The sequence below is a fragment of the Diabrotica undecimpunctata genome, chromosome 8 (genome assembly GCF_040954645.1).
Source record: "Diabrotica undecimpunctata isolate CICGRU chromosome 8, icDiaUnde3, whole genome shotgun sequence".
Taxonomy (NCBI): Eukaryota; Metazoa; Arthropoda; class Insecta; order Coleoptera; family Chrysomelidae; genus Diabrotica; species Diabrotica undecimpunctata.
Genome location: NC_092810.1, coordinates 80,605,547 through 80,618,083, shown reverse-complemented (window position 1 = coordinate 80,618,083; position 12,537 = coordinate 80,605,547). Strand labels below are relative to the sequence as shown.

At 30.1% G+C, this 12,537-nt stretch overlaps 1 protein-coding gene and 1 long non-coding RNA gene across 2 annotated transcripts; both read left to right on the top strand.

Annotated features, from left to right (window-relative positions):
* Positions 1–1,808: 1,808 nt before the first annotated feature.
* Positions 1,809–2,321, top strand: LOC140448931 (zinc finger BED domain-containing protein 5-like). Its single transcript, XM_072542067.1, has one exon. It carries the CDS (start codon positions 1,809–1,811, stop codon positions 2,319–2,321), a length of 513 nt encoding a protein of 170 aa, XP_072398168.1.
* Positions 2,322–8,095: 5,774 nt separating this feature from the next.
* On the top strand, positions 8,096–11,495 carry LOC140448463 (uncharacterized). Its single transcript, XR_011951717.1, has 3 exons — positions 8,096–8,224; positions 8,283–8,451; positions 11,108–11,495. It is a non-coding gene; the product is annotated as an uncharacterized lncRNA (long non-coding RNA).
* The last annotated feature ends 1,042 nt before the right edge of the window (positions 11,496–12,537 follow it).

Below are 12,537 nucleotides of genomic sequence, written 5' to 3'. Positions count from 1 at the left end.
TCCCTATTATGCTATTCAGCTGGATGAAAGCACTAATGTAGCTGAACTTCTGATATTTATCCGATTCACGACATATGCGAAGATTTGTTATTTTAAAATCCACAAGGAAAATAATTCCTGTAGCTGGCTGTATACCACGTTGCCAACCGTAGTCCGTTTGAAGAGGTTTACTCTCCGGACACTGGAACTCACTTAAGCATGGGTGTATGTTACCTGAAGTAAAATCTAATTAAAATATTAAACATCATATAATATTATAAACATCATGTACATTCTTCGGTAACATTTTTCAATTTAAAGGGTTTTTACCCAAATATTTTGGTGGCTCAGGCATGTTAACCTGCATTTTAACCTGATGATGGAACAGTTGTTCCGAAAACGTTCGTGCTTGTAATGTTGCCCTTTTAAGGGTTTTTATAAAATAAAATATACCCACATACAAAGACTAACCTCATTTGTTATTTTGTCAAGGATTAGAAGGAAGAACAACCGGTGAAGCAATTTTTAATGCAGTTAATACCTTTTTTAAAATCCATTATATAAAGTGGGAATATTGTGTATCTGTGTGTACAGACACAGCTGCATTGACCGGCTCCCGAACAGGATTCAAAGCAAAAGTAACTGAGATTGCACCTCACGTAGGCTTTATTCACTGTATGATTCACCGTGAAACCCTTGCAGCAAAACATTTGCAACCAGCTGTAAATAAAGTGTTGCAACAAGTCGTAACAATGATAAATTTGATTAAAGCTCACGCATTGAACAGTCCCCTTTTCAAAATAATGTGTCGCCGCGAATTCGGATCAGAATACGAAAATCTATTGTTACATATGGAGGTCAGGTGGTTATCGCGAGGAAAAATACTCCAACGTGTATTTGATCTCAGATGAAATCAGAATATTTCTACTTGAACGGGAACCAAAGCTGGCGGAATATTTCTTGAATGAAAATTGGCTGGCAACAGTTAGCTACTTTTCGGACATTTTTGAAAAACTGAATGATTTAAATCAATCGTTACAAGGGAAGAGTACAGATAAATGTATTGATTTTGGCTAACAAAATAAAAGCTTTTTGACGTGACAACGTCTTAAATTAGGTTGTGGCTCGGAGTCACTCATGAAAAAGTGTAACGCCCGCTCACGTCTGTTACGATGAGTCACCGAACGAGAGAGAGGCCCGCCGGACCGGCGAATACCTTGCGTCTCTCTCCCACTCAAACATGATCGGTCCGCTGCGCGCGCAGCAATAGAGAATTAGGCGCGTTGAATCAGTGCGTGCTTGTGTCTCTGTCTTTCTCGAGCGTTCTTGGCGTTGGAAAACCGAGAAAGCGTCATAATACAAGTTCACACGTGTGGTTAAAGTATCGTCAGCTGTGTCTGTAGTGAAAATGGGGAGTGCTTAGATTCGTCATTTACAACAACTACAACAATAAAGGTAAATAATTGTACACTAATATTTCATTATCGTAAACTATGATTGATTGATTAATTGTTAGATTGACACAAAAGTTGAGAAACTGAGTTTATAGGTTATGTCATACTATTGACAAATGTTGATAGTGTTAAGTAAACTATTAGTTTAAATCACTCTGCAATCAATCGTAATTCAGTCGATTGAGAAGAAACAGCGCGTTTCAACTGCAAACAACTATTGTGCAATTTAATAATATTCATATCAATAAATATTCTACCGAGAAAAAGACGTTGTCACGTAAAATCTTCGCTCGTAAAACCGACTTTACAGGCAACCGATTTTTTTGTAGGAAATTAAGTTTGTGGATAGACGAAATCAGTGCTGAAAACTACGAGATGTTTGCATGTTTAAAGAAATTTTCTAAAGAAAATAATATAAAACTCGAAAAAGACATTAAAACCAAAATCATTATGCATCTTACAAGCCTTAAGCAAGACATGGTAATACGATTCCCAGATACGTCACACAGCAACCAATGGATGATTAATCCATTCACTTGTGATCTTAACACTGTAAAGATGAAGTTAAAAGAAAATGAGCAGCTGATCGATTTATTGTCCGATGAAACCCATCGATCTATTTTTAAAACCACGGATCTATCCAAGTTCTGGATAATGATGGAAAAGGAATATCCACTGTTATACAAAACATCTCTGCTGAAATTGCTGCCATTCGCATCTACATACTTGTGCGAGACAGCTTTATCCACATTGACTGCTATAAAAACAAAATATCACTCCAGACTTAACGTAGAACCTGATTTGAGGGTGTCTCCTTCTGATAATATATCACCAAGAATTATTATACTGACTGCAAGTGTGCAAGCACAAGGTCACATTAGTTTGTAAAAATACGTATATGTACCTATTTTTTAAAAAAATAAAATTTAAAATAATTGCTTGTCTCATTTAATGCCATCATAAATATTATATTAAATGCATAGTTAGCTCTAATCTTACTTTCCAAAATAAATAAACTCCTTAACATAATTTACGAAATAAAAACAACTACGTATAACATGGACGATAATTGAAGTTTACCTTAATTTTGTCCTGAACCAACCTTTGCACTTGTTAATTTAGTGATTTTTTTCTGGGGTAGCTCATAACTCTTTTTTTTTTAATTTTGGGGTCGCAATATCAAAAAAGTTGCGGACCGCTGTTTTACATAATACTACATGAGAATTTACTAAAAAATGACAATAAATAAAAAAGTAATGTATGTAAAAAACAAAGAGAAGAATAGTTAGAAATAAAACATGACGATATTATTCTTAATATCTATTTGTAATTAAAAAGGAGGAAAAATTAATCACATTATTAAACTTCCAATAAAAGTATCCCTAACTTAAGAAAACTGATGACCATGGTACAATGAATATACAAGGTATGATATTGCGCATGACATTTGACAGCTGGCCCAGGAGTGTGACGTAGTTAAGATCGCATGAACCACCTCGAACCCATTATTACAGCTTAACGTACACATTAATTTTGAAATTATGGTTAAAAAGTGATCTAATTTTTTTTTTAAATGTTTTGTTTTGGATATAATTGAATAAAAAATATATTTTCAGTAGCGTAAAACCTTTACTTCTCCTAGAGATTCAGGCAAAATATTTATTTTTGTTTTCATACATATACTAATAATATAAGTACTCTTTTTGTATGCAAATCCCTTGAAATTTAAAAATTTTCTGCAGAGGAAATACTGTGAATAGGTAAATAGTAGTAGATTTGCTTATTCTGATTCACTGTCACTCACTTCCAAGCAGTTTTACTGAAATAAAAACAAAATAGAGTACAATAGAGAAAAATCTGTTTTACAATTCAATATGGTATTTTAGATGAGTTATAATGAAATTTAGTAAAATAAAAAATATACACATTACTATAACCTACCGATTATTATATGCAAAATTTACTTATCAAACAATATAATAATATGAAAATAAGACACGAATTAGTTCAAACGCAAAAGACAATAAATATCGACTTCAGACGACTTTACACCGGCAAGACAGAAAGCTTGTATAAAAACAAAAGTTCAACAATAATATCGGTTATCAATGGTGACTATTGCAAATTGCAAGTTATGAGATAATAAATATATTATAAAATATCTCAATACTGACTGAGTCATCTATTTTATAATAGAAAAATAATTTAGCTATATGCTTATATATGTGTCTTTATACAAATGGTGTTTAGTTACTATTTATTTATACTGTATAGTATTTTTTTGTAAAACTGAAAGTTTTTATTTGCCATTGTATATCTGGTTTTGTACCTTTTTCAAAGTACGCTGTGCAATTGCTTGTTGCAATAGTGACAATGAAGATAAAATCTTTAGGTTTCATACATTTCCTAAAGATAGCGTGACCAGAAAACTGTGGATTGTATCTTGTTGTAGCTAGGATAATTTTAATTGTAATACTGCAAGAATTTGTTATACACATTTTAAAACTGAAGATTACCAAAGAAATCTACAACAGGAACTTTTAAATTACGTTTCTAAAAAGGGTCTAAAACTCAAACCTGAGGCAGTACCTAGTCTTTATTTGCCTAAATCAACATCGGCTACCCTTTTAACCAACCAAAAGAAACGCGTACAAGGAGGCGAACACAGAGAGTCCAAAAAGTATGTTGAGCAGCTTCTTACTACTTCTAGGTCAACGACGTAAGTCTAAATCTTTATTTTTATTAATTATTAGTCATGAAACCTTAAATGGTTTTTTCATATCGATTTGTTAAGTAAGAAATTAGCCTCAGCCTGCTATGCAATTTGCAATAAGAACTGTTTCGGAGGAAATCAATTTAGCATCTTCCAAAATAACATATTTTTCTTTGTTAAATCATGTTATCATTATTAAAATATACAATGTCGTCATTATTATAAACAATACCAAGATAATTTTATGTGTGAATATTACAAGAATGTCATTTTAAATGTTGTGCAATATTGTGTGCCCTCACTACACTCATATTCGATGGCCAGCTAGCTCATTCGATATAAATAAAGTTGACTTTGTCATTATTTATTTTGATTTTGTGTTTAGTTCAGTAGGTATATATACGTACAAATTTTGTGTACCTCCATTACCACTTTTCTGTATCTTTTTAAACATCTGAAATATCGAACTCTGGAGTATAAGTTAATTAACCTGTACCTACGTGTAATAAAAGATAATTAAAACTTGTCTTATAAAGGATATCTATGTTTTATAAAGGATAAATATTATAATAACATAATTTTATCATCTCTTTATAATTAATATAATTAAATTAGCCAAATTATATAAAAAAAACTTAAAATTAAAAGTCTTTCCTATACAACTATATTCAAATGTTGCGGGAATAAGCGATCTTGACTACGTCATGCGCGAAAGCGAACCGATTTTGGAACATTATGTATCATACCTTGTGTATTCATTGTACCATGACTGATGACCAATATATTAAAATAATCACGGCAGGTCGACATGTCTAAAATAAAAACTAATTGTACACTACTTATATTAGCGATGAGTAAAATACTTTTTATCAAATGAAATCACCAGCCAGTATCACCTGATTTTTATTCTTCAGTGTAATTTTAAACATCGTCGGTGTTTGTTAATTTCGGTAGTAAACAACTGTTTGCTGGAAAGTTTCAGTCGTTTTTAGTTTTAAACATGTAAAAAATATTCCGTAAGTTAGATAAGGTTTAATAACGTACGTTTCTTTGTAGTCATTTAGTACTTCTTTTATTATACAAAAGTTATAAATTATTGATTTTATTGCTTATAAATTAATATAAGAATATACATATCAGGGATATGTGATATTTCTTAAATACGAAGATAAAATAATTTTCCTGGGTATGAAGTTATATGGATTGAAGCTGTGGTCCAGTTTCGACAATAATTATTCAGGCGAATTGGTAAATATTTATTCATTTAAATGTATACAATAAATTTATCGCAGACTATTTTTTATATTAAAGCATCTATCAACTTTTATAACATGCGTCTATACTCATATTCTCACACATTTAATTTTCTATATACCTAGCTTTATGTCAAACTTTAAAAAAATTTTACGAAAAAATGCATACCAAAGCTAAAGACTTGCAATAATTAGTTCTAAAGGTATTTTCCTTGCGGGATTTATGATAACGCGTATTAAAAAAGCATTGTTGATTTTATTTCAGTGTATGTTTGCTGTACCTTTACTTTAATCTTTTATAATAAAACATATTAAATGTACATAGAGTAAAATTAATTTTATTAATCAAAATTAAATCTAATACCGTCTTTCTGTTCTAATTTTATTTTGTTCCTTTTTGCAGTACAAATGGTACAATGCCGCCGGTAAGTAAGGGAATGAGTCAGGGGTTTTATATTTCTAATATACTCTTTTTATGCACCGTAAAATTTTCCATTTAAATACTATATAGACCATATTAAAGTATGTACCAAATGGTACTTACCCAAATACCCAATAGTATCCGACAAAAAGGTCCCACATCTGTATAGTTAGACTATGCATCATTTGATGCTTACTTCCAAAATATTCAGTTGCTGTAGCCTTCGCAAATTACCTGTATTTCGTTTTTGCTTTCCCAGTCTAAATATAGTTATGTCTGGACTATTTACTTTTTAAGAAGCATACTCTTTCGAATGTTATCCGTTGCCTAGTCCATATGTTAGTTTTTCTATCCTTTAAAGTTATTCCTAAAAGTTTTTTTTCTATGTCTTTGGTGTACTTATAGTTTAGTAGATGTCTTCTGATCTAACACCTATGTTTCAGAGCCTTATGTGGTGACTAGTAGGACACATTCAAGGTTGGGCTTTGTTCCTGCCCACCTTTATATATATATATATATATATATATATATATATATATATATATATATATACATATATATATAAATATATATATATATATATATATATATATATATATATATGTATATATATATATATATATATAGGTATTAGTATTAGTAAGTAGTTAGGTATTATTGACTGACACGTTATGTAAAATAAAGTTTTATTTTGGGGTTGCAGTCATTAATAGGACAGGAAAGTGAAACTCTTTGTTCTTTATCTAGCTTTCGCAAAATTTATTTGCTTTTTCAGGAAATGCTAAAATATGGTATCAGTAAATACAATGAAATTAAAATTAAATAGCATTGTATAAAACTAGTATAAAAACTTACAACATGAGGTTAATCCATTAAATTTTCAAATTTACAAAACATTAAAACTTAACTTAAAATTATTAAAATTATCTAGTTATGTCATGACTGCAACCCCAAAATAAAACTTTATTTTATATATATATATACATATATATATATATATATATATATATATATATATATATATATATATATATATATATACATATATATTGAAAAAGTTGTAGTTTATTGATTTTATTTTTATTTATAATAAATGTTGTCATTTTTAAGATCTGTGGTTCGTTGTTTAATTTAATATATACCTCAGCTAGCTCAATTATGTGTTCTAAGCAATCTGTCACTGTGTGACGTCGACTCTGTAGTCTCCTGGTAGAGTTCAAAAAGAAATTAAACCAAAATTTACTTTAGACCTTTGATAAATTAACCCAAATGAAGCACGTTATTTATTAATATTGAACAAATTTAATATAAACAATAAAATTCGTCTGCAACTTGGTTTGCCTTTAAAAATTTACAAAATAGGAATCGTATAAATCTTAATGTGGTTTAGAGTCGTGACAATAAAATTTTATTACAAAATGTGGAGACTCTATACAAGTACCTAAAAACTAAATAAAGATTGCAACTTTATAAAGTGTTTAAATGAACTATAAAGAAAAGAAAATGAACACTTTATTCCGCTGACTTTTAACTTGCATTCAAATATAATCAAATTTTCAAATGATCCCCAAAATTATTATCCAACCTTACTTTAAAACAGTTCTGATTTATTTAAAGAAAACTAACTACTCGCAAAATAATTGGTGAAACTGGAATATCAATCCTCTCTTCGGAAGTTAAGGTACGTACTATTCTATTTTTAATTTAATGATCATTAATATTTTCAATTTTTTTTAAGGCCTATCGCAATTATGTTAATTCATGAATTTTAATTTTCTCAATTTAAATGACATTTCTGTACTCCAATAATAATTTATAAGTTAAATTGTTTCTCTTACTCTCTGGAACAAATTCTGGATATCTCTGCTGTGGAAACTGTGGAAAAACTAAAATTCTCTTTAGACGAGTTAAAAAAACACTCCCGACCTATTCCACAATTTCAGGACTCTCCTTTCAAAATTTCTTGTCGGCCTCTCCCAAAATCTCTCATTCGTTGCTAACAGCAACCAACGTTCTTTTTTCTTTTCGTCTTCTATTTTTTTTTAAACCATAAAACTGTCCTGTTCTGACACATTTGTCAATCCACATTAATTTCTCATAATCACTTTAATCACATCTAATTTGGGAATTTATAAAAAAAAATGTTCAGATATAAAACTTATTCTATTACAATGCTAATACAATTTATTCTTTTCATCTCCACATCATTGTAATTTCTTATTTAACAAAACCCCTATTAATTTAGCTCCCATAGACTTGCTTGACAGTTTATTTTCTGACGTTTTCAAAATTTCTATGTTTAAATATTTTTTAAGAATTCTTCTTTTTGTTCTTTTTAAGGTTAAGACGATTCACCTATACACTAGGCAACTATACTATTCAGAAATTATTAACACTATACCAGGTAAGTCAAAATTAATTTATTTAACAATTTACTAATCTTTTTCTCTCTTTTATTTCAGAGTCGAACCCACATTGTGATGGCTTCATGAAATTCATGAACAACAAACTCATATAAAAATCCATTTAAGTTGTATCCTTTTTAACATATTGAAATCATTTCAACTTCCCCCCAATTTGGATTTTGTTCAGTGCTAACTATCAGCACTTACTAAATCTAAATTCTTACCGGTAAACTTAAATATTTTATTAATATTAACATAACAATAAACTGACTTTTATTAATAAGCATATCTCTTGAATATATTTTTTTATAATTTACTCTATGACAAATACAGAATTCTCCAAACAAAATCTACAAATCTTTCACTAATTATATCAACTTCAGAATCAAATTTCCAAGTACTTTCCCAATTTCTTTACTTCTTTTCCTGTACTATTTATTTCTTGTACTATTTTCGTAGAAATTCTTATAATTGTTCCCCTATATACTATTTCATATACTATTTCAGTATCTTTATTCATTGCCGCATTATTATTTATTCTTTTTATATCCGCATATAATATTCATTTCATCATCTCTACATATAACTCTCTATATTTCATATTTCAATATTTCTTATAATTTTATTTTTCATCTTATTTCCGCATATACTATTTATCATTATAATATTCCCTATTTCCCAATTTCTACAAAATATCGATTTGTCCATAGTACTTTGCTCATTTATTTATACTTGTAACTCCTATAAATCTACTTGAAAATAAATCAACCTTTTATGTTTATATAAATTCATCATTATTCTGTACATCTGTTCCTAATAAATTATTTAATTATCAAATTTATCTCAAGATATGCTTATTTATTAATTATCCTTCTATTTACAAAACTTATATCTTATAATACCAAATTCGTGTCATAATATTGCCTACCCTTGTATGTTTATTCATAATACTTATAAATTCCCTCTATATTAAATATCCCTCTAATTTTATTAGTTTCTGGATGTCTTAGTTCATAACTGTTTACCCCATGTTCAGTACTAATGACATAAGGTTCTTCAAATGGCAAAAGTAATTTTCCACAGAGATTTTCATCCCTTTTAGGCACCTGTAGTGACCTGATAAGTACCTTCTCCCCTTTTTCAAAAGTAACTCTTTTCTTTCTCTTCTTATTGATTCTATTTACATAACGATTAGCATTTCTTATTAAATTTTGGTTCACCTTCTTCATTACTTCTTGAATGTCCCCTGTATTACTGATTTCCCAGGGTCTTTCTGGATACTTTCCAGACATTAGGAAATATGGGCATTGTTTGGTGATTCCATGTGGTGTCTTATTTAAAAATCTTTCAACTTGTGGCAAATTTTCCTGCCATAAATAATGTTGTCTAGCACACAAAATTCTTAAGAATTTTACCACCTCTTTGACGTATCTTTCTGCAGGATTAGATGCGGGTCTTCTGATACTAATGAAATTTAATTGGATTTTCTTTTCTTCACAAACTCTTTTTAATCTTGAACTTTCAAAATATGTGGCATGATCTAAGGTAATTGTTTCTGGAGTACCTACTTCCTCTATGTATTTTTCTAGATAGTATTTTACGGTTTTTACATTTGTCCTTTCGCTGGAATATAACTTTACAAATTTTGTATGTATGTCAATTATTATAAAAATATTTTTGCAACCCTGTTCACTTATGGCTAAATTAGTAACAAAATCGATAGCAACTAATTTTAAAGGTCTCTCTGCAACTATGGATTTTGCTACATTAACATTGTGGAAATTCTTCTCCTTTGCTAACTGACAAATGGTACAACTTTTAGTGATGTTTTTAGCCATGGATATATCTTTTCTTGTAAAATAATTTTCCCTAAACAACATCCATAATTTTCTGCTCCCTATATGACCATATTCGGCATGTAGATCTCTCATGATTTCTTCTGCTAATTCTTTGGTTACGACATAAACTTCTATGGTTTCCAACTTCTTACACCATACTCCATTGATATTGATTGCTCTCTTCTTTTCTGCTTCTTCCAATCTTCTCTGATCTTCCAAGATTCTTTCTAACGAATACAGTCCTTCTTCATTCTTCATTCTGTTGATTCCAATTTGATATTTTCTTCCTTCACTTCTTTGTTGTGCTTCTCTGCTTAGTACATCTGCTACAATGTTTGACTTGCCTGGAATATGTCTAATTTCGAAGTCATATTCTTGTAACAAAAGGCTCCATCTATGAATTCTGTTGTTGGCAAACCTGTTTTTAAACAAAGTTGTCAGAGCAGAATGATCCGTTTCCAATACAAAATGTGTTCCTAACAAAAAAAATCTTAATTTGGTAACACAGTAGATCACACTTGCCATTTCTAGTTCCGTTGCTGAATATCTTTTTTCAAAATCTTTGGTTACCCTAGATACGAAACTTATAGCAACTTCCTTTTCTTCTTGTTGTTGTAACAACACTCCAGCTAATCTCTCACATGATGCATCCGTTCTTAGTATAAACTCCTTATCATACTGCGGATGATACACTTGCAAATTAGTTGTAAAAATTTGTTTTAATTGTAAAAAAGCTGTATTTCTTTCTGGAGTCCATTCCCATTTCTGGTTCTTCTTTAACAGTTCTATTAGTGGCACTTCCATTCTACTTAGGTCTGGAATTAATCGTTTAAAATAATTCAATATTCCTAAGAAACCTCTGAGTGTTTTGAGATTATGTGGTGTGGCAAATTCTTGAATCGTTTGTATCCTTTCTGGATCCATACTGACTCCTTGTGTATTGAGCACATATCTTAGATATTTGACTTCTTTTTGGTAAAAAGAGCATTTTTCCAAATTTAATTTTAAACCTGCTGTTTCTAACTCCTCCATTAATGTTTTTAGATGATCCTGATGTGACAACTCATCTTCAGAAAATACCAAGATGTCGTCTATGTAGTGGAGAATGAACCTTTCATATTTGTTCAGAATGGAATGCAAAGTTCTGACCAGTGCTGCACATGAACTCTGGAGTCCAAATGGTACCACACAGAATTGGTACACAATACCATCCACCATGAATGCTGTATAACATCTGCTTTCTTTGGCTAATGGAATAAGCCAAAAGCTATGCCGAAGGTCCAACTTTGAAAAAAACTTTAGCTTTAGTGATTCTTCCAAAAATACCCTCAACATTCATTGGACTCTCATATTGTTTTCTCGTATAGCTGTTGATATTACGAGCATCCAGGCATATCCTGATTTCTCCTGATTTTTTTCTTACACATGTGATGGCACTAATATAGAGAGAATTACTTCTTTCTATTATTCCATCCCTTAGCATTTTATCCAGCTCTCGGTACACCTCATTCTTTAATTTGTACGGAATGGGATATGTCTTCATTTTATAATTCTTGATTTCTTTGTTCATTTCCAATTTATGTACATATTGTTTTGCCACACACACCTCTTGATTGAATAACCTCTGATGTTCCTTTAACAAACTTCTTATCTCCATTTCATGTTCCTTTGGCACTAAAATAATTTCTTCTGAACTGTTTACTTGACAAATCTGAAATTCTTCTTTATTCAAAATCTCTTCTTTATTTAATTTACAAAATTTAATAGATTCTTGATCAATTTGTAAAGTTTGATTGACATAGTTAATAATCATTTTATGTTTTTCCATTTCATCATTTCCCAATACTATTTCAAAATTTAAGTGATTTGCCACTAACATTTGTATTTCATACATTTTATTTCCCAATTTTACATTACAGATTATAGAACTATTAGTATCATATAATTTTTTATTATTCGCCCCTATTAATGATAATTTATTTGTTTTTATCACCATAATATTGTCCTTATTTAAATTATTTACAATGTTTTTGTTGATTAGAGTTACTTCTGAACCTGTATCTAATAATAACTTGTATACTGAATCTTGTATGTACCCTTCAATAAACTTTAAAGTATTAGTGTTATTATTTTTATTTAATTCCCCAGTATCTCTAATAAACTCCCTTGGATGTTCATTCTTTGATAAGTAGAAAATATTATGCACATAGGAGCGGTCTAAACAAAATTTCTCCCTTCTGCATCAACACTTGCTTCCCCCCTATTCTCCTCTGTTCTAACCACATTCACCTGTCTTCTCTCCTCATTTTCCCCCCTATTATATCTTGGATTCCCTTCTCTGTAAGCTTCCCTATTTCTCGTCTCCTGTGGATAATTTCCCTGGTTCTGTCTCCAATTATTGCCTCTGTCATTTCCTTGTCTCCAGTTATTCCCTCTATCATTGTTTGGATTCCCTTGTCTACGTTCCCAGTTAT

Excerpts from the sequence above, each read along its gene's own strand:
- LOC140448931 (XM_072542067.1), top strand. The coding sequence starts at position 1,809 with ATGTTTGCATGTTTAAAGAAATTTTCTAAAGAAAATAATATAAAACTC.